The 27,109-nt window shown below is 53.7% G+C and overlaps 1 protein-coding gene across 1 annotated transcript in view; it reads right to left on the reverse strand.

The window, feature by feature from the left end:
- KDM2B (lysine demethylase 2B) overlaps nucleotides 1–27,109 on the reverse strand; it is a 113,125-nt gene that overhangs the window by 53,906 nt on the left and 32,110 nt on the right. The window contains exons 7-11 of the mRNA XM_045534877.1: nucleotides 23,427–23,520; nucleotides 22,271–22,424; nucleotides 15,833–15,948; nucleotides 10,063–10,189; nucleotides 6,915–7,393 (exon numbers count right to left, since the gene is read on the reverse strand). Coding sequence (XP_045390833.1) covers nucleotides 6,915–7,393; nucleotides 10,063–10,189; nucleotides 15,833–15,948; nucleotides 22,271–22,424; nucleotides 23,427–23,520 — 970 coding nt within the window. The remainder of the gene's footprint in view (nucleotides 1–6,914; nucleotides 7,394–10,062; nucleotides 10,190–15,832; nucleotides 15,949–22,270; nucleotides 22,425–23,426; nucleotides 23,521–27,109) is intronic.

Genomic DNA, 27,109 nt, shown 5'->3' on the forward strand with positions numbered 1-27,109 from the left:
CACATCTCTCTCAGTCTCAGTTTCCCTACCTACAATAATGGGACGCTTGACAGTCTCTACCTTGCCAGGCTGCGGCAAGTGTCCTAACGCACGCGTGTTGGCTGATTCCCTGTGGGCCACACCTAACTTCCTGATGGGATACACTGCCCTCCGCTGGAGCCTGCAGAACTCATCCATTTAATAAGTTCGAAGCAGAGGGAAATTCAAAAGTTGATTTAGTTGGAAGGGAAGTTTAAAAGTTGATTTAGCTGCATAATAGCAGGGATAATAAATGTGGTTCGGGGGTCAAAAAAAAGCCCCACATGCCATGGATCAACCGATCCGTTGTTCAGGTTTGGGTTTGGCTGAAACTGAGCTCCCCGCCCCTCTCTCTGCTGCTCTCCTGTGTTCTCCTGAGGTGGTACAGGCAGGGGACACACAGTATACATGGCTTGTTCTGTTGTCACACTGGGAGCTCCCTAGGCCAGAGGCCTTTCTCATTCATCCGTGTATCAACCGTTTCTCCCCTCACTGCCCGACAACAATGCCAAGCACGGGGCTCAGCATCACACCTGGCCCCAGCGGGAGTGTCTCAGCACCTGTTGGAGGTCTGACCGCCCTGACTGGCCTCAACCTGGCTGCCCTGTTTTCTGTGCTCTGGGTTATCTGCAGGGTGTGAGAGGCGGCAGCCCTGCCACTGGCTTCCCTCCTTTTGGCTCCTCTGAAGCAGGTGGGGGTGTGATAATTTTAAAAAGCTAACAGCGCTGGAGGTCTGGGCTCTGCACCTCACTGTTCTGCTAATCAGCAAGACAGCAGAGGGCAGTTGCTTCAATGAGCAGGTGTGTTCCAGGGCTGGGAAGTGATGACCCCAAAGAGAGAAAAGCTGTGCACACCTTCCACGGTCATGGGTTTCACAAGCTCTCCCGCTTGACCCTGAACCGGACTGTTTTCATTCCACAGTGTCTGAAATAATGATAATAACAATATCCGCTCCAGTTTACTGAGCACCTAAAGGCTCTGCTGAGGCTTAAAGCATGTCACCTCCCTGAGTCCTCATGACCATGACATAGGTATTCTTACTACTCCCATCTGACCGTGTTCCCTGCACATTCAGCTGGCTAATGGATGGTGCAAGGGATTTGATCTGATTCCAGAATATTCAGTCTTAAAATATAACACCTGTTTGGATAATGTACTCTTCAATTTAAGATGATTTTCTTTCCTATTATATTTGGGGTTCGATGCAAGAACAATAGAATTGATCTCTATTTTGATGTTAAAAAAGATAACAAAAGCAATGGTACCTGTCTCTTCCAGCCCAGTAACTCCCACAATCCCATAATCCCATGCGGTTCCACATTCCAAGCAATCCCATAATTCCATGCGGCCCCATATACCAAGCAGTCCCATGATCCCGTGTGATCCCATAATTCCAAGCAGTCCCATAATTCCACGGGGCACCATAATTCCACACAATGAGAAAGGCATTGTCTGCACTGAGCTGGTATTTCCACTCCAAGCTGATACTCTGGCAGACGGGAGTGTGCCGTCGGAGAGCATGGAGTTACCATAATTAACGAAGACTCGGCCTGCAGTCCACTCATGAGCGCAGGTACAGAATCGCCTTGCAAAGGGGCATCTAACAAAGACTCCCCCCCTCCAGCCTCAGTGGTTTCTGCCCAATCAGGCCTGCGCCCTTCACAGTATGGCAAAACACCAACTATTTTCAAGTCATTAACAATCAATTTGAGGACTAGACCTGCCCACAAATAGCCCACACGCCCTCCTACCCTCCCATCAGGAGCCACAGCTCGCTCTCTCTGAGTTCTCGTTGAAAGCATAGATTCTTCTAGGGGGGACAGCATACAGGGTGACTCCCATCTTATTGTGAATTACTCTGTCCACCAATTAATGGTTGCAAATCCAAGACGAAAGAGGGGAAAGATGATGTACCGTGTTTTTTGTTTTTTGTTTGAGACAGAGTGTTGCTCTGTTGCCTGGGCTACAGTGCCGTGGCATCAGCCTAGCTCACAGCAACCTCAAACTGCTGAGCTCAAGCGATCCTCCTGCCCCAGCCTCCCTAGTAGCTGGGACTACAGGCATGCGCCATCATGCCCGGCTAATTTTTCTATGTTTAGTTGTCTGACTAATTTCTCTTTATTTTTAGTGGAGACAGGGTCGCTCTTGCTCAGGCTGGTCTCAAACTCCTGAGCTCAAGTGATCCTCCCCGCCTCGGCCTCCCAGAGTGCTGGGATTACAGGCATGAGCCACCACGCCTGGCCGATGTACTGTGTCAAACGGTGTGTCCCTAAAATTCATGTTCCCCCAGAGTCTCATAATGATCATGAAATCTCTGTGGATTTACTCAAGTTAAGATGAGGTCGTGCTGGATTAGGGTGACCCCTAATACAATGACTACTGTCAGTTGCTGACAACACAGAAAACTGTTATGTGACAAAGAGGTGGAGATTAGAGTGCTGACAGCCATAAACCGAGGAACACCAAACACCAGGCGGTTGTGGAGGTGAGGAAGGATCCTCCCCTCCAGCCTGCAGACAGAGCGTGAGAGGTGAGAGGACAATTTTCTGTGGTCTAAGCCACAGACTTGGTGGGACTCTGTTACATCAGCCCTAGGAAACTAATACAGATGGCAACCTTTCACCTGAGGGAGGAATGCGGCACTGTGGGAAGAGAGAGGAGAGGGAGAAGGGAAGGAGCACGGGAAGGGCGGGGAGTTGGCCAAAGCCAGTCTGGCTCACCTTCAACTGCTACCCGAGAATTGCTCGCTCTCCTCCAACGGCCTGCTAGATGCTTTATGTTCATTACTTCACTGTTCCTCAAAATAATTCAATGGCATAGGTCCCTGTTGCGTTACGCCCATTGTACAGTGCGATCATTCAGGTTTCTCTGAAGAATAAACACTTCAGAATGGACAAGGGAGCTGGGCATGGCAGCGCACGCCCATAGTCCCAGCTATTCAGGAGACAGAGGCAGCCTGGGCAACAGAGCAAGACCACCCCTCCAACCCCTAAGTCTTAAAAAAAAAAAAGCCAAGGAACCACAGAATCTGGTCCCCAGAAGAACAAAGCATATGTCATGCAATATCCTTATTTTACATACAGGTAAACAGAAAGGTAAAGTAGCTTGCCCAAGGCCGCACAGGAAATAGCAAAGAGCAGAAACCAAACATGAACCCAAGAGTCGCCTGTGTCCTCACTTCTTGTTCCTCCCACTCCATACAGGCCAATATCCTGGCACCTCCATCAGAATAAGTGTCTTTAAAGAAGAGGGTCACTGGGCCAGGCACAGTGGCTCACGCCTGTAATCCTAGCACTCTGGGAGACCGAGGCAGGAGGATTGCTTGAGCTTAAGAGTTCGAGATCAGCCTGAACAAGAGCGAGACCCCGTCTCTACTAAAAAGAGAAAAATTAGCCCGGTGTGGTGGCACATGTCTATAGTTCCAGCTACACAGGAGGCTGAGGCAGGAGGATCACTTGAGCCCAGGAGTTTGAGGTTGCAGTGAGTAAGCTATGACGATGCCACTGCACTTTAGCTGGGACGACACAGCAAGAGTCTCAAAAAAAAGGTGGGGGGGGGTCACTGAAGGTACCTCAGTGCCAACTCCCTGGAGCTTTTCACAAAGATGGGCAAGGGAATGGCTTTCTTAGATTTCCATAAGATGCTGGAATCTCCCTTTCCTTCTGCAAACGAAATTAAACAAGATGGTCATTTCAGTCTGAATCTAAATCCATACCCCTCAAGGCAAGTCACTCACATCAGCATGGCAGAAAGGACCAACTTAACTTTCAAAAGTTCTGCCCACGCAAAAGAGTAAAATAGACTTAAAGGTACAAACACAAAAAAGAAAGCTTTAAGAGAGAAAAGCAAGTTGTAGAACAGAATGATCTAATTTTTAAAAATTATGTATATATGTGGATGTGAAAGGAAAGCTCTAGAAGTATATAGACTGGATGGTTAGCTACAGGGCATGAGCATTGAGGAGGGGGGATGTTTTCTATCTTCTGGTCTATAATGTTTAATTTTTTTACATTGATCATATAACACTGTTACACTTAAAACTTTGATAAAGATAGTTTTTAAAAAGCAAATGTGAGGATAAAAAAGTACATTATAATGAAATATCCAGAACAGGTAAATCCATAAAGATAAAAAGAAGATTGGGGGGAGGAGGAAATAGGAAATGACTGCTAATGGGTCCAGGATTGTTTGTAGTGATGAAAAGGTTTCGGAATGAGTTAGAGGAGGTGGTTGCACAACACTGTGAATATACTTTATATCACTGAGCTGGATACTTTAAAATTGTTAAAAGAGTAAGTTTTACGTTATGTGTATCTTTGTTTTTTTTTTTTTTTTTTGAAACAAGATCTTACTCTGTTGCCCAAGCTGGAATGCAGTAGCGCAATCATAACTCACTGTAGCCTGGAACTTCTGGGCTCCCACCACCATGCCAGGCTAATTTTTAAAAATTTTTTGTAGAGATGGGGGTCTCACTACATTGTCCAGGCTGGTCTTGAACTCCTGGCCTCCCAAAATGCTGGGATTACAGGCATGAGCCACCATGCCCAGACAGTCATGTGTATCTTACCACAATAAAAAAAATACATTACAAATGAAAAAAAAAAAAAGTTTCTTAATAGAAGCCAAAACCTAGCCATCTGGGGACTGAGTTGGATTGGGGATTTCTTCAATACCAGGGGCTCTGGTTACGCTGAGCCACCGTGAGTAGCAGGCTCTGAGGCCCCAGAGAAGGGGAGAGGAGAGAGGCCATCATTTTGGAACATGAGCCAAAGATCTTAATTGGTTGATCATCAGGAAGGAACCAACCACACTGGCCAGAAACAAACCCCTCAGCAGTAGCCAGGGAGGTGGGCATCAGCTACGAACTCTGTCTCAGACCCACATTCCTGAGCTGTTTTCGTTTCTCAGCCAATGCAAAAGAATCCCCAACTGCTAAGAAGAGAGAACAAAGGGACCTGAGTGTGCAGCCGGGAAGAACCCTCTGTGACGACACTCCCACCATCCCACTCCCAGTCCTGGGTTCAAAATCTTTTCTGGTCTCCAGGGATAATGAGGGCCTCAGGGCCTGTCAGGGGAATCAGAAACTCCCCCGCTCTGAAAGAGATGACAGGACCCCCTGCCCCCATACAGGAACTTGGCCACACACCATTTAGAGATACTAGCAGAAGTTCCAATTTTCCTGGAGCTCTAAGAAAGTCTGTCTACCCAATGTACAAACTCTTCAGCCTAAAAAGAGCCTCTTTAGGCAAGGCTTAAGAACATAAGTATTTCTAAACAGGCCGGGCGTGGTGGCTCATGCCTATAATCCTAGCACTCTGGGAGGCTGAGGCGGGAGGATCACTCGAGGTCAGGAGTTCGAGACTAGCCTGAGCAAGAGCGAGACCCCCATCTCTACTAAAAAATAGAAAGAAATTATCTGGACAACTAAAAATATACAGAAAAAATTAGCCGGGCATGGTGTCACATGCCTGTAGTCCCAGCTACTCGGGAGGCTGAGGCAGAAGGATTGCTTGAGCCCAGGAGTTTGAGGTTGCTGTGAGCTAGGCTGACGCCATGGCACTCTAGCCAGGGCAAAAGAGCAAGACTCTGTCTCAATAAATAAATAAATAAATAAATAAAGATTCCTTTAGGAAACCTAACATATTAAAATCCACAGCAAAAGATTAGGGGTCTTAAACTAGGTCTTAAAGAGGAACATTACATGTAAAATTTTATGTCTATAAGCATATTTGGGGGGGATGGGGGAGTCCATTATTTTCATAAAATTCTCAAGAGAGGCCAGCAACCTCCAAAAAAGTCAAGAATCAATGAAACAGACCCATTATCAGGTAAAGATTTGCTTTCTAGGATTATTTATCACAGAGTTTTTTCACCTGTCAATTTCCCCTAAATTATAAGATTTCAATTTCACATACCTGCAGGGGACATACCTGCTATATATAAAGGGAGGGACACCTAGATTAATTATTTTGTACACTGGCTCCCTCTGCTGGTGGCACCTGTTAGGCTACCTGATGTGGGCCCCAGGTCTCCACCACTATAACCCAATACGCCCCTAAAGGGGGTAGAATCTTAACATTTCTATATCCCAGGGGATGACACAATGTTCCCTAAAAGAACACATGAACTACCAAGTCCTGGGTAGTTTTCAGCCATTGAAGAAGAAACTTAAATTCAGTACCCAATCCCAAGCAGGCAGCTGGGTCACTTAAGCACCAGACATTGGAGAAGGAAGCCCAAATGCCTACGAGGCCTCACACTAAAAAGCCTTACCAATGCTGCAACAGGAGGCAGTTTCGTGCAGTGGTACACACACAAGTTCTGGAAGTCACCCTGGGTCTTGATCCCGCCTCCACCATCTACCTGATCTGTGAGCTCAGGCATGTCCCTTAACTTCTCTGTGCTTCCTACTTCCTCATCATTTAAATGCAGATGATGAAGGACACCGCTGAATCCTATGTGGCCACGTGGTGCCCGCATAAGCTGGCCGGGTGGAGGACCACGGGATGTGCAATCTGCTCACGTGAAACAGATGCACGCTGCAGGGAAACCAGCCCCAAACACCAAGTCTTCCCGACAGAGATGGAGTCTGTTCCCAAGCTCAACAACAGCACTATAGCCGCACACATCACACATTCTGCCTGGCAGAGCTCCGGTTTCCAACACGTCCTGGGAAAAAACTTAACCAAAAGCCAGCTTCCACCATGCCGTTCCTCTGCAGCCCTTGCTAGTGGCCTCTGCACGGACACAGACCCCAGAGGTCTCCTCCCAGCACCTGGACAGATGCCCAGAACAGTTTGCACCAAGCCACCCTGAGCCATGCTGCCACTATCACCTTGAACAGAACCTGCCCAGCCCTGCTCAGTTGCCCAGCCCCAGACTCGACCCCTGCCCACCTTCACGCCCTCCAGGAGTGCCTGGGGGTCCTCGATGCCCTCAGGGACACACTTCTTGTTCTCTGGGAGGGATTCAAGTTTCTCCACCAGAGCTTTCAGGCCCTTCAGTTCAAACTCAGTGAGGTGGGTCCATTTGGCAGCGACCTCTGTGGCGGGAGAGCCAGTGGGTGTCTTGGGGTAGTCTATGGGCATCGTGGTGGACTTCACGCTTTCCTCCGACTCATCAGACAAAGTCCTTTTGAGGAACCTCATGGCAGGTGCTTTGGGCTTCTTCCCGGGGGCCTCCTGGTCCTCAGAGGGGGTGCTGGTGGGCGAGACGGGGCCATCGGCGGGCGGCTTCGGTGCCTTGTCTGCACCCTCCCCTTCTTCCTCCTCCTGCTCCTCCTCTTCCTCCTGGGGCTGCTGCTCACAGGACTCCTCCTCCATCTCCAGCCAGGAATCGGATGAGAAGCCGTCTACGCTGGGCTTTCTCGGGGCATCTGAGGGGACGCGGGGGTCACAAGAAAGACTGAGATGAATGCCCAACTCCCTGCTGGAAGTCTCTGGAACCTCCACTCAGCCTGCCTCCCCTTGACTCCAGAGATCAAGCTTCTCTGACGACCCTACTGGTCTACGCCTCCCAGCCCCTAGAAAGACGGTTCAGTCAGACAGAGGTTCAAATCCCAGCCATGCTGTGTGTAGCCACACAGGTTGCCTTAAATCTCTGAACATACCTGGTACTTTATTTTTTAATGTCTAAAAATGAGCCAAAAAGAACATATATAATTCCATTCATGTGAAATATCTAGAACAGGGGGAAATCTATAGAGAGAGGAAGTAGATTAGTTGATAGGGGAGAAAAGAAAAAAGAAGCTAACGGGTTTCTTTTCAAGGTGATGGAAATGTCCTAAAATTGACTGCAGCGGTGGCTGCACAGCCCTGTGAATATTCTAAAAACCCCGGCATTGTACACTTTCCATGAGTGAACCATATGGTATGTGAACTACATCCCAGTAGAGCTGTTTACAAATATAAGGCAGTAGGCCGGGGCACAGTGGCTCACGCTTGTAATCTTAGCACTCTGGGAGGCCAAGGCAGGAGGATTGCTCAAGGTCAGGAGTTCGAGACCAGCCTGAGCAAGAGCAAGACCCCATCTCTACTAAAAATAGAAAGAAATTATCTGGCCAACTAAAAACATATATAGAAAAAATTAGCCGGGCATGGTGGTGCATGCCTGTAGTCCCAGTTACTCGAGAGGCCAAGGCAGGAGGATCACTTGAGCCCGGGAGTTTGAGGTTGCTGTGAGCTACGCTGACGCCACGGTACTCTAGCCCGGGCAACAGAGTGAGACTCTGTCTCGGAAAAAAAAAACAAACAAAAAACAAATATAAGGCAGGCCAGGCGCAGTGGCTCACGCCTGTAATCCTAGCACTCTGGGGAGGCCAAGGCAGGAGGATCGCTTGAGGCCAAGAGTTCGAGACTAACCTGGGCAATACAATGAGATCCCATCTCTATAAAAAATTAAGAAATTAGCCGGGCATGGTAGTGGCCGCCTATAGTCCCAGCTACTTGGAAGGCTGAGGAAAGAGAATCACTCAAGTCCAGGAGTTTGAGGTTGTAGTGAGCTATGATGACACCACTGCACTCCAGCCTGGGTAACAGAGTTGAGACCCTGAATCAAAAAAAAATTTTTAATACAAAAATAAATAACAATATAAAGCAAAGCAAACATCCTCTGGAGGCTGTGATGAGGAGTAAACAGGCATTGCCAAGCACAGTTCCTGGCACACGAGTAGCACTGGAGAAAGGGGGTGTCTCCCTCACGTCTCCCCTTCTCCTTGGCAGATGGGCTGGAAGAGCCGGCAGAAAAGCAGTGGCAAGAAAATGTAAGAAAAAAAGTGAGCACTGATTACCCAAGCACTGCCTCACGATCTCCTCTTGTGCCTGCGAATTGGAAATGTTCTTCCGCCCTAAATATCCAAGTGAGAAAACCAGCCTGTGGTTTCCCGGCCTGGGGATGACTGACACTCAGAAATCCTTTCACTCTTCCCAACCTCTGGTCCCCAGGAGAGCGTGTAGCTACTGCAGTCACAGTGGCTCTCACACTATTTCAGGATTATTTCCCTTCCCTCCCACCAGGCTGGGAGTTCCAGAGGAGCAGGTGGTGGCCTTCCGGTACTTTCCAACCCCTGAGTGTGGCATCATCTGACGGGAACGAGACTCACGACACACCTCAAAGACAAAGATCCCTGCAGAAACTCTAGTCCCCCCTCATATGCCCAGCCTGAAGCCCCTAAAAGTCACTGAGAATGAGACTTCAGGGAAGGTGGGGAGGAGGCCTCCTGCAGGGGGTTAAAAAGAAGAATCTAAAAATCCTGCAGGAAAAATCGTGCAGACCCTACAGGAGACAGACTCCTCTCGTCTTTCCATCCCGTGATGAAGAAAGTGGACTCTACATCCAGGAAAGCCCTCAGTGACAACGGCTCAGAGATCCAGCCAGGAAGAATCGTGTTCTTTCTCTAGACTGCTGGTCGGGGCTTGCTGTCACAGCCAGATGCAACTTCAGGGCGGGCATTTGTGAGGCAAGATTCAAGGACAGAGCCACGCTGAGGGGACGGTGTCCCTTTAAGTCCTGGCAATAGGGCAGGGCACTGCAGCGGCAGCTACAAATGCTGTCTCCTGGCTCCCCCAAGCCTGCACCACCAGCCCTGGTCACCCTTCCTGCGGGCTCAAAGGCAGCCTGCGTTTTGGGGGACTAGCTGCATCTCCCAGGCCTCCTCCTACATAGACAAAAACCCAACCTTTCGTGCAGGGGGTGCAATCACCTGGCAACCACGGTGGAACCAAAGCACAAGGATTCTTTGCTCTGGGGGTGACCCTGTTTCAGCAGCCATGCCCGGGACCAGCCCCTCCCTGCCCCTGCACAGTCACAGGCTGGAGGCCACAAACGTGGCTCTTTGGGGCTCATGAGTTCATTTTCTTGGACTCTACATTCAAAGTGGGAAGCTGACAAGAATGGCTTCCCTGCTAAGGGGTCTCTAGGATGCTGCCCAATACTCTGGGCTCAAAAGAATCCCCTGAACCCAGGGGGTCTCTCCAGGGCCCACTAGAAAACAATTTCTGCCCCAGCTGCACAGCTGAGGCTGTGGGCGCCCTGCGGCTCACTCACCAATAAGCATGGATTCTCTCTGGTACTCCTGAGTGAGGTAGGAGCGCTGGGTCACACAGTACACGTATCTCTCCAAGACATACCAGCACATCTCATAGTAGAAAGGGTAACGGAATTTGGGCTGCACCTGAAAGCAAAGACCCAGGCAGGCGGAGGTCAGTTTCTGGAGGGCAAAGGGGTAAGGAGGGAGAGAAGTACGAGGACGCTCCCTGGGGGTAGGGGTCATTGTCATCATCTTAGCAAGAGCACAAATGGTGGGAGGGAAAATGGGCGGGTTGCCGGGAGGGGAAGATGCCAGCAGCATGCACAAATGAGGCGGAGGACGTGGCCCATGTGAGAGCGTAATCTCAAAGGTCCCTGAGCTGCATGCCCTGGACGTTGAATGGGGGCCACTTGGTGCTTCTGTGAGATGCAGAGAAACAGAGTTCTCCCCTGACCTGCTAGCAGATGGTGTGAGTACCTGCAGATGGGAGCCACTGCCCGATTCTAGCCATAAGAGACACGGCTCATCCTTCTTGAAAATTCTCGCAGACTCTTCTGTCCCTCCCACCCCCTTGAAAAACAGAAATCTACCCCCAAACCTTACCCATTTGCAGACAGGCTAAGGAGCATCCTCCTGCACACTGGGAAGGAGGCTGGGCCAGGCCAACCAATGAGGGTGTGGGGGCGTGGTCTTTCTCCCAGGGGCGGGGCCTCAGAGGCTCCACCTCCTGCTCCAACCCCACACCACCTGGCACTGCCCAGCCTGTACTGCCACAAAGGGCTTCCTCGGACACAAGTCTCAGGTATGATCTGAGACCATCCTGACACTGGGGGAGGCACAACCGGGTCTGGAGCAGAAGGCCACATGGAGATCCCCCGCGGGAGGTTTCTTACAGGGGAGGAAGAAAAGGTGGCGACAGCTCTGTGTATCAGAACCCTAAAGAGGTCTGGGCCCCAGAGGGATTCCGATGGGTGGCAGTTCGGGGTCTAGAGATGGGATGACACCGAAAGATGCAAGGAAGCAACACCACTGATGGACCTGGCAGGATGAGCCTTCCGGAAACTGCATCCTGTGCAGTCAAGGGAAGAACAAGGACGGCAGGAGGGTGCTCCCTGACTGCCACCGCTGGGCCCCTCTCCTCCAGAGGCTACACAATGGGTCTTCATGTCCACACTCACACCTGGCTTGCTTTCTTGCCCTCTCACCAAGGGTGTCTCTGTGAGGGCCAGAGACCCTTCCTCCCTTCCCTGATCCTCCAGGAGCTCAGGAAGTTGGAAGTTAAGCAAGCACACTCTCCCACCCCAGCTGCCCTGGTCTCTCTGCTGACAATAAACAAATGACATTCTATATCTGAGACAAAGACAAACACAAGCAGATCTAGGTTCTCCACTGGCCCTAAAATACCATTTTCCTGCCTTTCTCGAGATGCCCACCTGGAAAAGGCCCCAACTTGGCCGTCTCTGAGAGACCTAGGTCTCACTCAGCTCCTGCCCACTCCTGCTAACTCAGTTTTCAGCTTCGAGGCCCTTTTCCCAATGTGAGGGCCTCATTCCTCCCATCTGCACACTGGGTCCGTTTGATCTCCCTGCTGCTGGCAGGTGGTGTGCTCTGCAATGAGATCATGGCCGTCACATGCTTTCGAGCTCCTTGAGGGGATGCATGGAGTTGGGATCATAATCTAGTGGTTTCCTTGGCTCCAGCTACTTTCCTGAGAACCCCAGTTTTATTGCTGCGATAGTACTGATCTTTTTTCACAGTTAATGGATCAATGCCCTCTGGAATTTAAAAAAGAGGGACTCTAGCATGAAGCAGACCTTGATTTCCTGTGAAGAAGGGTTTTGGGGGGATCTCAGCCCCACCTCTAACAAGGGCCAAATGATTTTGAAACAAATTGCAGGCTGAGGACAGACAGACGCTCACTCTCATCTCCTGACATTGGTCTTGATTGGCAAAACTCTGAAGTTGGTTTGGGTTTCCAAATTCTCGGACACCATCCAAGCCACCCTGCCATTGATGGACACAATGACCGTAAGTTAATTTTTCTAGATTAGAAAAAAAAATGAGGGGGCTATATTTCAGGAGGGGAAAATAAGTTTCCCTTCTTTGTTGCTGAACCCAAGGGAAACCAACTGGGTGAAAACAAATGCTGATGAAGGAATTCAAAATTTTTAAATTTTTTCTAAATTTTTTTTTTCCAAGAGAGGACTGCAGGAAACAAAATTTGCAAAGAATTGACTTACAAACAGGTTGTCGCCTTCCACCCTTCGCCTTCAAAAGGTTTCAGCCACATGCCTGGGGACATTAAACACATGATTGCTCAACATTATTTGTTGACAAATCGGAGCCTCACCAAATCGAGTTGTTAACCAATGTCAATCCAAAACAAAGGGCAAGGCAGTCAGAAAGCATGCAATGCTCCCAGCCTGGAGGGACATCAGTCTGTCAGGATCTCAAGGGTTCACTTTGAGTTCCAAAGGCCCGTTGGTTCATGTGGCACCTGGCCTGAGCTCTGCCTCGGAGGCCCAAGTCATCTCAGAGCTGAGTGACTACAGGAGATGAGAAGAGTAGGTTTCTCAGGACATCTACAACTCCCAGGTCTCAAGGACTTGGAAAAAGTAAAATATGAGGGTGGGTGGAAGTGTCCTAAAATTTGTTTTTCTCCTGGAAAAAAAAAAAAGTCAATGGGGAAAAAAAAAAAATCCAATGGTAGGGAGAAGGGGAGGGGTAGGGTAAATTATTTGCAATTTCCAAATAGATTCACTGGCCAGGAGGGAATGGGGTGTGCTGGCATTACCTTTCCTGGGAAGGCTGCTTTCACTAAAGCCATTAGGGGGAAAAAAAAGACAAATATGAGAGACGGCAGTTTAATGAGTGATCATTTGGACCATCCCTACCACTTATCAACCTAACTGAAGTTAAAACTATGTAGTGATTGTTGAGACATTATCTTAAAATAGCAAACAGGTGACATATCCACTTGGGTATAGTTCTCGTATCATTCTTCATATCTTCAGAATGGGGGAAGGGAGATCTCATCTGCAAGGGGGGAAATGGAAATCCACCAGTCCCCAACTCCTGCATGTGTTCAGGCTGCCTAATGGGCAGTGACACTGCATGATGAGGTCACCTATCATCCAGCCCAGAAAAATGAAGATGGTGACAGTAAGACATAGCTTCCTAAACCCAGGAGGACCCTGGGGTTCCCTACTTTGGATGGGGGTCCCCCACTGTGGGCCACAAAGGCAAATTCCTTCTCCAAGACAAACCCACACCACAGAGCTTGGAAACTGACAATTTCCTCTGTCTCACCCCCTACATTCGGTTTCTAAGCAAAGCCATGTTATAGGATTCCTTAAAAACTATTAAATATTTTTAAATGGCCATAACCTTCTTAGGCAAGCTCTGGGGGATGTGAGAAATTAAGCTGTAGCGAGCTGACAGGGAACGCTGGCATTTCATCTGGCTTCTAGTGCTCTCTCCCCAGCGCCTTTTGTCTGCCTTGGCTCCCAAGACATAAACAATTGGGCCTTGTAGCCAAGCCCCTCTCCAAAGACCAGAAATCAAAGCAGATTAAACAGACTGCCGCTGGTTCCAGCCCGCCAGCCCCTAGCCGCCAGCCTGCTTCAGTGAAACCAGATGGGGTGCCCGGCTCAGAGGACAGGGACAGCGAGGCCTGGGGGAGGGGACCCTGCCGTTCTCCACGTGGATGCGATATCCCACACGAGCTCAGTAGGTCACTCGGGGGTCCACTCCGCTCGTTACCCTGCTTCCCGCCTCTTGGAGCGGGTCGGGGAGGGGAGCTGGGCTCCTAAGGGAACAAGAGGACCCAAATCCACTGAGTCATACAATCGGATTCCCAAGGGGAGGGGACGGCTGCCCAGCAAGTTGCCAAAGCCTTTAGAAATGCCAGCCTGACTCTGGCTTTCAGGAATTGCCTGCGAAGTCCCGGGCCCGGCTTCTCCCCCTAGATTGCTCCTTTTCCATCCCACACCTGCTCGCCTGCTCACACACAAACTGGCCCGTTCTTTAGGGCCAGCCAAGGAACAGTTGGCCGGAGCCCCAGACAGCACTCGACCCAGACTGTGAGATGACCACTTGTGCCCAAGTGGTGCCTTTCTCCTGAACGTCACAGGACAGCATCCCTCAGACCAGGCCCGGGGCTGGCCTGCCCCAGGCGGGACAGGGACAGTAGGCAACGGAGAAGTAAAGGAAGAAAGTCCACGAAACAAGGGCCCCAGCCCAGACTCGGGTCTCTGCAGATCCGGGCATCCCGGGCAGCAAACGTGCCAATCGGCATACGTGCACACGTCCCCGTGGCACCAGGCCACTGTATACCACTCCAAAGGGTCTCCAGGAAACCCCCAAACGAGGTCCCTCAACACCAGGACTGTGAAGAGGTTCAGAGACACACACAGTGGCTAAGACTTTCACTCATGTATACAATCCCACGAAAACCAAGGCCTGAAAACAAGACCAGGAAAGACGGGTGCTCTGGGCAGAGCAGCTGCCTGTGCGGGACGTTTCCTTGGGGTCCAGGAACAGCAGCACCTCGCTGGGGCAAAATGCCATCTCTGAGGCAAAGCCCAAGAAGAAATGGCATGGTCTATCCATACGACGGAATATTACTCAACCGTAAAAAGGAATGCGGTACTGACAAGTGCTACAACATGGATGGATCTCGAAAACATGCTAAGTGACAGTCACAAAAGGCCACATGTCATATGACTGCACTTTAGAGTGTATGTCTAGAATAGGCAAATCCGTAGACAGAAAGTAGATTGGGGGTTTCCAGGGGAGGAGGGGACAGGGAAATAGGGAATGACTGTTCATGGGTACGGGGTTTCTTTCTGGGGTGATGAAAATGTTCTGGAATTAGTGGTGATGGTTGCATGACCTTGCACATATTCTAAGAACCGTTGAATTCTGCACTTTAAATGCTGCATTTTATGGTATGTGAATTATATCTTAGTTTTTAAAAAAGAAAGCAAATATTTGAATAGCTATGTAAAAAAAATAAAGAGGAAGAAGAAGAAATGGGCCCCTTTTTGTCCCAAGCCTCCAGTGTCTGACTCCGTTTCAGGCCTGGGGACACCTGGTCAAGTCCCCACATGGGAAGGGAGGGATAAGCTCCAAGCCGCCGCTGCTGTTCAGGGGAAACTCGCGGACAGGAGGGCACACGCCAGGCGTCTGAGCCTCAGCCCTCCGTCCTTGGACATGGGGCGGGGGACGCTCAGTGTCTGAGAGACCATTAATGTCACTGCCAAGGGCAGAGGAAAGTGTCAGCCCCAGGGAATCGGGGACCCCCGGGCAGACCCTGAGACCTGCGCAGAGACGGGACCGGGGGCTCACAGACACTGGCTTCCTCAGGGGCTCTCTCTCCCCAGTCAGATCCAGGGTCCCCAGAAGACCACATGGCCGAGACCTGACCTCAGACCAGGCCAGACCCTCTTTCCAAGGTGCACACCCAACCTCCACACAACAGCACCAAGATCGCCCCACCCCTCGTACCCCTGTCTTCACGTGAGGAGGAGGAGGAGGAGGAAGTAGGGTCCCTGAGCTCCCTTGGGGCTTTCTCAAGAGATACTTCCTCTTCCACAAGGGGGTTTTGGCTGCCACCGGTCAGGAGTGAATAGAAACTCCGGGGCCCCTGGGTGGGGCTCCTGTGGGCATCCCCGCAGGCTAGAGACAGGGAGCGGGGGGCTTCAGAGTGACCTACTCCACACACCCAAGCGCCGGGCAGAGCCCAGGGGCCAGGCACGTGCGCAAGGAGAGAGAGAAGCCCCTTACCCGCGTTCTGTCCTCGATCTCGTAGATGCGCAGCTGCATGGGCACGTTGAAGCTGTGCAGGATGTTTCCGCCGAACACCAGAGAGTCTACAGGGGTGTAGACTGCATGGATCCAACCTGGCGGGGAGGGCAAAGACAGGATGAGCCGCTGGCCTCCTGGGGTCCCTCTCTCATGAAGCTGCAGGGAGGGGAGCCAGCAAGCAGGAGGGTCAGGGGGCCAGGAGAGCACCTGGGGCCAGGAGCGACGGTGCTCAGGGACAGCCAAGGCTCCTGGCCAGCCGAGAGGACTCAGCCTGGCAGCCCCAAGTGGCCGCTGGCTAACTTGAGTCGGGGGGTGGGAAGACCCAGCTGCGGAGAAGCTGCCGTGGGTCTCTGGGCTGTCCAGGCCTTAACTCATTAATTCTCTACAAAGCCCTAAAACGTACATACTATATTCAACCCCAATTTACAGATGAGGAAACTGAGACACAGGAAAACGAAGTCACTCATCAGGATTTTGAACCCAGGAAGTCAGCCTCCGAGAAGGCTGGGGCAATTATTCAACATGTCACTGCCACATCTCAGTCCACGCTGGCCACGCTGCAAGTGTTCAAGAGACCCACACGCGGCAGAGCTAGGAGACAGGCAGTATTACAGTCAACCCCAATTCGCGGGCACTGAAACTGAGGGCACATGGAGGAAAGCCACTTGCTGAATGAAGTCACAGCTGGCAGGGGACAGCAGCTCCGTTTTTAGCCACTAGGCTGCATCAAAGGCTTAGCACAGGCCTGCGAGTCCCAGGGGACAGGCATGGAAACAGGTAGGGGCAGCAAAAAGAGACATGCAGGGAGAAGGAAGGAGGCAAAGACAAGGACAGACAGGGGCAGAGACTCACAGCGAAAGCCGAGCTGGGGGGTGGGGTGACGCAGGGAAGGCGGCGGCACCTAAGACCCTGAGCCTCGACGAGCCTGGCCCCAGAGCCACTGTCCTCTCATCTCCAGCCCGTGTGCTTAATTCTTTCACTCTGAGTTAAATTACAGAGCCTGACACCCCCTCGAGCCTGAGCGGTTCCAGGCCCTCGCCCCCCGTGAGCTGAAACATGCCAGCCCTGAGTCACGGGCAGCCGCCGCCGCTGGGAGCAAAGCTGCCGCCTGGGATGGCGGCGCAGAGGCTGCGAGGCCACTGCTGGCGCCTGTGCTGTACGCTCAGCTGCTGGCCCTCCCTGCCGGGGACAGTGCATAGGACAGAGCTGGCCGTCCGCAGGGGAGAGCAAGGGAAAGCTCGTCACCAAGAGCCCAACGCCGCCCAGCTCAGGAACGAAGCCTTTGCCTTATGGAACCTCGCTCTGTGCTTAGCTCCCTGGGCCTCTGCTGTGTCTCGGAGGCGGCTGCTCTGTGGTCGCCAGTGACCCTCGAGCCCCCAGGCCCCTTCCCCACGACTCATTCACTCTCCACACAGAAGACTGGGACCTGGGACCACCGAATTCAAGGGCCTGGCTCTAAGACTGTCCCCTCTCCTGCGGGGACACTCCCTCCAACCCCCCGTGCGGGCTCTGGGAAAGGACAGTGCCCACGTAAATCCGTATCTACCAGCCCTGAACGCTCCCTGCTCTCCCGGCAGGAGGAAAGGCAGACACACCTGACTTACATCTGTCGCCCTGATGTGGAAGCAAAGAGAAAAACAGAAGAGAGTTGCTACTGCAAGTGAGAGGGAGGCAATCTGTATGTCCAGACACTGGAGGGATCTAGAAGCTTCGTCCTGAGCCACGGCCACACAGGTGGGACAGGCAGCCCCCTCCCACCCCGGATTAGAGTCACTGCCCAGCCCCTCCCCCAGCCCTGCTCACATCTGCTTCACCACTGACATGCGACCCTCAGGAAGAAGTGACGATGACAGTGTTCACAGCCCTGTCCATACCCCGATGGCAGCTCGCTCGTGACAGCCCAAGGAGCTTGAGAGCAGCAGGTGTCCCAGGCTGGAGACTGGGTTGGGGAGGCTCATACCTCCTGCTTCCAGGCCAGAGTCATTGACAATATGAAGGCAATAAACAGCCTATTCGGGCCAAGCGACAAGGGACAGATCCAGTCACGGAGGGAAAGCCAGCGACACACAAAACCTACTGACAGGGTATCCGCACATCTGCCTCCACCTTTGCGGCTGCTACAAGAATAAACCCAAAGGTCACAGAACTCGGGGGCACCTCACAGCCAGCCGTGACCCAGCTGGGCCGTGGCTTCCTTCATGAGCTTCAGAGACCTCCCTGTGCCGGACTGGGACCGGGACCAGGCACCGTGGCTGCTGAGACAGCCTCTCCTCTCAGCCTCACGGCTGGCTGCAGGGGCCAGTTACCTCGTTCCACTCCGACTTAGAAAAATGGGGACATTTCATATGACCATCTGAATTGCTTCCCTCACAAACAAGGGGGCTGGCATGCCAGGCCCCACTCCCACCTGGCCCCGCCTGGTTTCCCACGGCCTCACCACCTTCCGCACCGCGTCCTGCTTCACTGCTGCCCCCTCCCGGCTCCAGACCCATTTTATGGGTGCAGCAGCTGAGGCCCAATCACGTTACACCACTAAGGAGCTACTGTTTCTGAGACTTGCTGGAGTCTGAGAAATACCCGGGGCTACCATGAAGTGTGGGTCTTGGGTGGTTCTTGCTACAACGCAGCCCAAGTCACAGATCTCCAGGGTCCCCCCCAGGGACTCCCACTCTTAGATTGGCAAATAAAGTCCCCACCCTGGGTTCCAATACCCTGGCTGCCGCCTGGCTGGACACATACGCAGGAGGGAAGGACTCTAACGCCCCCGCTCAGCCCCTCCCACACTGCCTGGCACCAAGCGGGCTCTCAGGTAAGTTTGTTAAATGAGCAAACAGTTCTCCCAAAGTCACCAGCCAAGGAGGAGGACCAGACCCCAGGTCTCCTGACTCCCAAGCTGACGGAGCAGCAGGTGGGTGCACCTAGGAATGTGGGCTCTGAAACGAGGCACACCTGGGCTCCCACTCCGACCCTGTTGCTTATTAACATAAAACCTTGGGCCTCAGGTACCTCCTTGATAAAAAAAAAAAAAGAAACGGACGTTAAATTTTTCCTCATATGCTTATAGAGAAGATAAATGGCGTGTGGGCAGTGTTCATTGCTCAGGACTGTTAACTGCAGCTCACCTGGACTGACGCAGCCAGAGGGGGAGGCTGAGCCCACACACGTGGTCAGGACGCCGGCCCAGATCAGGTGCGGATGGAGGAAAAACACATCACCTGGTTCACGCAGGTACTTAAGGTCTCTGCCTTCCTATTCCTTGGAGATGACTTCATCGCCAACTTTCCTCACTGCTAAACATAAGGCCTGGTGACCCCCAGACACCCCTGACTCTGGCCTCAGTGTTCCTCACCCTGATGACATCTTCTCACCCTCCTCTGCCTCATCGCAGGCTGCCCAGGTCAGCACGACAGATACAAGCCCCTTTCTCTGGGTCACTCTACTCCTTGGCCACGTGCAATAGTCTTCCTCTTCCAGGCAGCCTTCCTGGATTACCCAGGAATGAGCCTAAAGAACCACCGCTGCTGAAGCACAGCCAGTACCCAATTCCTCCATCCATACACACCAGAAGAAAAAGTTAAACTGCATCTCACAAAAATATTTGGCCATTGAAAATGCCCAGTGTGGTGGCACGCACCTGTAGTCCCAGCTAATGGGGAGGCTGAGGCGGGAGGATCACTTGAGCCCAGGAGTACAAGGCTGCAGTGAGCTATAATGACATCACTGCACTCCAGCCTGGGCAACAGGGTGAAACTGTCTCTCAAAAAAACTAAACTGAAATAAAATAAAATATTCCTAACCCATCAGCATCACGTGAGCTTGCAGAGAGCTGAAGACCCTTCAAGTGACAGCGTAGGAGGAGACATGCCTAAGGTCACAGCGTGGGGATGAAAACCCGGGGTAGAGGTGGGAAACGCCAGAATTAGATTCTCCACTTCAATACAGAAAAACGCCCATCCAGGGAGCTGCAAACGCTGCCTGGATTCCCTAAGGCTCTCTCCCTGAAAGCCACAAGCCAACCACCACAATCTCAGCTGTCTGTCTGTCCGGGGCAGAGAGGGCAGGGATGCTGGAGAGACTCCCTAGGCCCTGGGAGGACCCAAAATAAACATCTAGGTCTGTGGAATCCAGGACTCTTAGTCTGTTCGTTTTCAGCAGTTGGCAGAATTCGGGAAAAATAAAGACGGTGCAGATTTTCGTAAACTCAAAACTATTAAATTTAAAGTACTATTCTTTATTCTGAAATTTTGTACTTGCGACCTTTTTAGTTTAAGAATAGTCTTTCTTTCATAATAGATGTTTGTTGGCTTTTTTCTTTTAATGAACGCCCATCTTTAGCAAAATTACAAGTCAGTAACTCTGTAGCAGTTCCCAACTTTTTTAATTGGATTGATCCATGAAATCAATATCTGGGAACCTCTGAACTATTTTGTCCCTTCATCCCCCCGCTGAGGAGATGACAAACTTCAACTATCCCTTTTCTACTTTCCAGAAATCCAGGAAAAAACCTGAGTGTCTCACTCATGACCCTTAGGGCCAGAAGTCTTTGCCGGGGTCTAACTTGAGTCCTGCTTGCTGTAGTTCCAATCCACATCTCCTCTTCCCGCCTTCAGCAGTCACATGCCCGCTGTGGCCTTAGATGCTGCTTCTCGAGACCTTCCCCAACTTGCTTAAGTGGCTTAAGTCACCAAAATCAGCACCCCTCCAACCCCAGACTGGGGCAAAGTGATGAGCCCCCGCCCAGGTCTGCGTGAGAAAGGGACTCCAGGCCAGTCCCCCCAGGGCTGAGGAGGCCAGCACGCAGGGGAAGGGGTGGGGACAGATCCCGAGGGTCTGGGAGTTCAGGTCCACCCCACCCCCAAGCAGAGATGGGACAGCTGAGGTGCAGAGAGCAGAGACCAAGGTCACCAAGTCAGCGGCAAGGCCGAGAGCACTGCAGCGCCCCCCTGACTCCGCCAGGGCCCACCCACCAGTACCTGCAGAGTGGCTTGTGCACACTTTGAGAAAGACACCACCTCCCTCCTGCCCGAGCCTCCGTTCCACATCTGCAAGGTGTCCCCCCAAATACTGACCACCACGTACAACCCCTTCTGTCCAAAGCCGGGCTCCTCCCCTCCCTGAGTCAAGCAGGGCTGAGGACGGACCTGGGGCCATGGTAACAAAGTCACCCCCACTAAACCCTGCCACCTCCAAATCCCAAATTTCCCTAAGAGAGAAGTCTCCACCTTCTGCCCAACTTTCTAGAAGAGCCCAGGAGTGCAGGCCCCACCCCCACAGCAGGAACCGCCACAACCGCACCAGCCCCTTCAGCTGATGCCACACACTAGTGCTCGGTGTCTACACCCAAGGCCAGCTTCCGGCCCAACTCCCAGAAACCTCAGTGCGACCGGCTTCTCCATCTAATGAATCTTAGTGGCCTCAAAGGATACTCTTAGCCTCTAGTCCAAGCTTCCACCCAGTGGTAGATTCTCTGCAAGCTCCTTGACACACCCATATCTAGCTTCTACTTGTATAACTCCAGTGATGGGGAGCTCACTACCTAATGAAGCAAGTTATTCCAACACCACTTGCTCTACCTCTTCCAGAAGACAGTCCTCCCCTCATGGCTGGCGGCAATTACCATACGCCTTTACTTCCTGGGTAAAACAACCGAGTTCCTCCTTCAAAGTCATCTCTCCCGATGTGCCTTCCAGACTCCTCTCCCTTCAGGTCGACTTACTCTCCTCCAAAGCACGATGACCCAGAGGAATGAAACCTTCTATATGACCCCCTCATTCTATACAATGCGATTGTCACCTCCCTCATCCCGGGTCAAATGCTTCCATTAATGCAGCCTAAGACTAAATTTCCTGACTCCTAGGTCATAAGCCACGTCCACTAGTGACTCACTCAGCCTATAACCAGGCCAAAGCCCTTCATGTACCTCCACACAACGACAGGCAAGTCGGTGGGAGCGCACTCGGTCCTCACGGCCACTTTGGGAAGTCTTAATCCCATTTCACAGATGGGAACATTGAGGCACAGGCAGGTGAAGTCACAGCTTGTGAGTGGAAGAGCCTGAATTGGAGGGGAGGCCCCGCACTGCCCTTCCCCAGAGCCTGCCTCAGGGTAAACCCGCCCCCCTCACCCGAGGACCACTGTTATCACCTCACACAGAAATCTCACAGGAAGTCCTGTGGAGGCAGCAAACCTCCCCTGGCGGGCCCCAGGCTTCCAGGCCACAGGCAGGGAGATGCAGGTCAGACCTGAGGGGAAACTGGGGTGCCTCCCCCCCAGCCCCCGCAGCTTGAGGCCTGTCCCCCCCAGGGGCTGCCAACGGCCATTCAAACCCGCAGGCCCCGAGAAACCCTCCCTCGGCCCAAAACCCTGGCTGAGGCCGCAGGAGACCGGGAGCCCAGCGCCAGCCCCGCCGGAACCTACCGGAAGGGATGAAAAATGTGTAGCCCTGTTTCAGCTCAATTCTTTGGCATCGTTCCACGCGGTCTCCCAGAAAGATGTCACTCTGTTTGCCTGACAACACCCACTCCTCATACAGCGCCAAATTGTGCAGGGTCGGAGGAATCAGCCAGAAGATCTTGGGAGGAGAAGGAGGCAGCGGTCAGCCGAGGGTCGGGCCAAAGTCCTCGATTTCTTCCAGGCCCTGACACAACCCAAGGAGACAGCCCCACCTGCCTGGGGGGAGAGGGGGGTCATCCATCCCCGGGACCCCCTGCAGGACGAGGCGCCAAGGGTCTCTGAGGAGGCAGGAGGGCTGTGCCCACCTTCAGGGAATCTGCATTCCAGCTGAAATACCAGGCTGGGAACACTTTCTGGACTGGGTGGAACATTCTTTCTCCCGAGCCACAGGATTGTCTGGGAGGTGGGGGAAGGAGAGCAAGGGAATTTCCTAAGTTGTACGATAAAATGGCCCAATAAATAAACCCAGCTTGTGCTCACTTTGGAGAAGGAGGAAAAACATCTGGAATCAAGTGGGTTGACTTCCTCCTGGAATCTCTTACGATAAACGCGCGCGCAGACCCCGAGGAGCAGGGTGGCACATGCGTGTTCTCAAGAAGCGCCCACATCCGTGCAGGGACACCTACGTCCCCACGTGGACACACACGCAAGAACAGACATGCCGGCGCACCCTGAATGCGCACCCCACCTCCTCAGGGTGGGGTGTCTCAGGGTGATGTCTGTTCCAGTGTCACATGGTCCTGGAGGCAGGTGGTGCTGGCACCTAGACTTGGAAGTTTAAAGGTCCCAGGGCTGGATGGAGCTGAGATCACAGCCAGGGAACGTCAATGCTACAGGTTCTTGGGAGCCAAACCAGACTTCAAATCTGGCCTAAGGGGCTTAGAACACTGGGCTGGGCCAGCTGGAGGGCGTGAATGGGTGACTAGATGTGACATAAGACAGCTGACCGTGAACTTTCCCTCCAGATGGTTCCAGGGGAAGGAGTGGCCCTGAAGGTACTCAGAGGGCAGGGGCTGGCTGCAGGAGGGGGTTGAAGGAAGGGGAAAGGTGAGTGAGCCCCCCGACACACCCCAACAGCTGCAGATACACAGAAAGTTGAAGCGACTTCACTGGAACTCACCTTCCCACCCCGGAAAACATGGTACCAAACGGAAGTGCCTCCGAAGTCGATGTGGAAGTCAGTGAAACAACCTTTCACACTCATCAGACAGTACCTGTGGCACAGAGACAGGGGGACAGAAAATAATAATTCAGGCTCTCAGTCACAGGAGGTGAGCACACGGCAGAGCCGTGCCTGACCTGGTGCCCTTTTATAAATGCTGACGCTGGGGGATTTCTTGTTTTCTTTTTTTAAAAGCCAAATCTAATTGGAGTTCCCCACAGGGGAAGCCCCTGGGATCAGGTGACAAATCTCCCACACTGGCCACCTACCCCAGAGGCTGGGGGTGCTAGGTTTTGTTTTCAGCAAGAAGTGGCAACCCTCAGGCCACTTCATTCCTTCCTCGAGCCTAGTTTCTACCCAAGTAAGAGGCTTCATTTCTGCTCCTTCCCTGTTCAGATACCTGCAGTAGCTCTTCCAAGCTGCCAGCCCCCTTTGGTAGCAGCTGGGCCCCCTGGAATTCAGTTGTAAATAAACCACCTGCATGGCTTGCCAATTACCAGTCTCCATTCATTTCCTCATTCATTCAACCAGTGGTCCAGCCCTTCGTGAGCTTGGGCATTGAGGGAAACGCATGAGAATGCATAAGACCCCTGCCCCTAAGGATGTGCCACTTAAGGCAGCGATGTACAGGAAAAGCTACATGGCAAGACAAACTGCAACTGACTGCCAAGTAGGCAGTGCAGCTAGAAAGGAAAGGAGTATCAGCCCCAAAAGCTTACACCGCATATGATTCCATGTATAGGAAACGTCCTGAATAGGCAAATCTATGAAGACAGAAAGCAGATTGGTGGCGGCCAGGGGCTGGGGCTGGGGAATGGGGAGTGACCGCTAATGGGTACAGGGTTTTATTCTGGGGTGAGAAAAATGTTCTGAAGTTGATCGTGGTTGCACAACTCTGTGAACATACTAAAAAACCATCAAATTGTACACTTTTAAATGAGTGAATGTTATGTGAATTGTATCTCAATAAGGCTGTTTAAAAAAAAGTAAAGAAATTAAGAGAATGTAGGGGGTGTTGGCTGTGCGGAGAGGGAGGGAAAGAGAGAAGGGAGGCAGAGCCTGGGTCTTAGAGGCGTGGGCCCGGGGAGTGCATTCAGGGGCTGCCAGTGGCCCCCTTCTGAGTGCTAGCAAGAGCCGGAAGCCCACCCTTCCTGAAGGAACAAGCCAGGACCCTCCCTTCTCCCCCAGTCGCTGCCCTCCTAGGGGTGGGCAGGGCTTAAGGAGGAGGGGGCATGAAGCAGGCTTTCAAGTCAGGCCTGGCAGATGATGGGGCCAGGGCCCCCTCCCTAACACTCACCCCTTCCCACAGGAGCCCCAGGGGGCATGGAGGGGCAGCCTCCCCACCACTCTCGTCCACGCACCTTGGCACCTCGGGAGCCCGCACACACATGCTTACCCCACTGACCTCTTTTCCCCCGCTGCACTTTGCTTTTCCATGGTTTGGGGAAGAGGGGAGGAATGGGGCGGGGATGGGCAGGGAGGAGCCAGCTGCAAGCGGGGCAGAGATAATGAGGGGCGGGGGGCTGAGCTGGTCAGAAGGAGGAGGGCTCTGGGTGACCCCTCCCTCTGGCTGCCTTTGCACCTCGCATTCAGGTGGCCCCGGGGCTCAGCAGTATGCAGGCTGCGTGCCGCGTCCCTCCTCCCGATAGGCTGGAAGGAGCCTTAACCATGTGTCTGCAGGAGGCTGACAAATCAGAAGGCCTTCCCGCACATCAGAGCCCCGCTGCCTAGCAACCCCATCGGAGGGGTGTAGTTGACAGCACAGGACGCAGGCTGTCACGAAGACAGGCGCGGGCTGCGGAGCTGCCACTGGGGCGCTTAAAGTCCCGACTCTGGGCTCCACATCCTCCATGCCTGAGGCACGCGTGGACCCAGCCCGGTCCCCAGCCTGAAGGCCGGGGTGACCCTCTTCTCTCCAAGGAAGGGGGTCGGGGTCCTGAAGCCCTAACCCACCCCACCCCCATGGACCACACTGGCCTCTTCTAAGCACCACTTCAAAATATTAGTCCTCATTTTCCCAAAACCATCTCTTAGTCTTGATTTTTTTTTTCTTTTTTTAATGTAACCTTGCTTTCCACCGGCTCCAGGCCTCAGATGAACACAGTCTACAGAAAACAATTTAAGTGTGTGGGGTGACCCGGCACCCACAGCAGAGAGGACAGGAGCTTGGGCTCCAGGCCCCAGGGCTGCCTGGCCAAACTGGTCACCCCCAGCCTGCCCACCCTCCAGCCCCCCAGCGCCAACCTCCCCCGCATGTGTGGAAAACGAGAAGCTCTGCAAACTGGCTGCTGTGTGCAGGGAAAGTTCTCCAAGTTAAGCCTGTGTCTGGTCTGCCCTCTAGGTCCCCCTCCAGCACCCACTGAGGGCCCTGGGGAGCTGGGGGCGCCACCTCCAGACCTGCCTCTCCTGGAGAGGCCCCTCCTCCTGGCGTCCCTCATTTCCTGGCTGCCAGGCCCCGCCGCCCCTCCCACCGGGGGATCTCAAGCATTAGGGCAGCCAGGGCGGTTGTGACAGGGCGGCTTTGTCCTGGCTGTAGGGGCCAGCCGGCAGGCCACCCCTGGCTCCCGCCCTGCGCTGACTCCGGGTCTCCCTGCTGGCTCCCGCTCGCTCGCTCTGGCGTGACGCCTTTGCACTGACCTCTACAGCTTCCTCTTCCCAAGCACACCGCAGTCACATGGGCACCCCGGCTCGGTGCCACCGCCGCTAAGCTCTCCCCCGCGGCCAGCCGGCTAGCCCGGCTTCCACCCCGGCCCCGGCCTGGGCTGCCCGCTGCCCAGAAAGCCACACTCCGGACCACCCCTCGGCCCAGGTGGCGTCTGTGTAGGAGGGCACCCTCCAAGTTGGCTGAAAATTGGGAGCCCCAGAGCTAAGCCCTTGGGGGGTTCCCGCCCCGCAAGGCCCGGGCTGCCTGGGAGGAGCGTGGTAGGAGGAGGGGTCGCTGCACCTGCAGCACCAACTTTGGGGGCTGCCTGGGGGCTGCGGAGGGGGCGGCCCCGCCCCACCCTGTCCTCTCCAACTTAGCGAAACTCCCCCCGCGGCCCAGGCGGCGGCCCCTCGGGCGGGCGCAGGGCAGGCGGGGGAGGAGGGGCCGGGGAGCTGGCACGGTGGCGGGCTGGAGGTGCCAAGCGCGCGCACTGCGCACTCACACCCAGCCCCGGGAGACACAAAGGGCTGCTCCGCGACGCCGGCCGGCTGTGCAGCCCGCGGGCGGGAGGCCACCCACACCCCGCCCCGCGCGCCACAAAGGAGCGGGGCGCCGGGGCAGCCCGGCCCGCGGTTACCCTCGGCGGCGGCGCGACTCCCGGGCGTCCCTTTCCGCGGCGGAGGCTCGACGCGCGCCCGGCCCCAGCGGCGACCCGAGCCGAGCCCCCTCCACGGCGCTGCCAGGCCCCGGCCGGCCGAGGACGCTGGGGCCCTCGCTCGCTGCCTTCCTTCCTCGGGGAGCCGGGCGCAGCCTGCGCTCATCCCCGCGCTGAAACTGAACACCGGCGCGGCGCGGCGGCCGCCAGGGAGGCGGAGGGAGGCCGCCGCGGCGACAGGGAAGCGCGCCGGGCCAGCGCCAGGGGACGCCGCCGTCGCCCGCGGCCGCCCCTCGCCCTAGCTGGGTGGGGGCACGAGGGCAGCTCTCTCCACCCCCGCCT

Source organism: Lemur catta, chromosome 21 (assembly GCF_020740605.2).
Source record: "Lemur catta isolate mLemCat1 chromosome 21, mLemCat1.pri, whole genome shotgun sequence".
In the NCBI taxonomy this organism is placed as follows: domain Eukaryota; kingdom Metazoa; phylum Chordata; class Mammalia; order Primates; family Lemuridae; genus Lemur; species Lemur catta.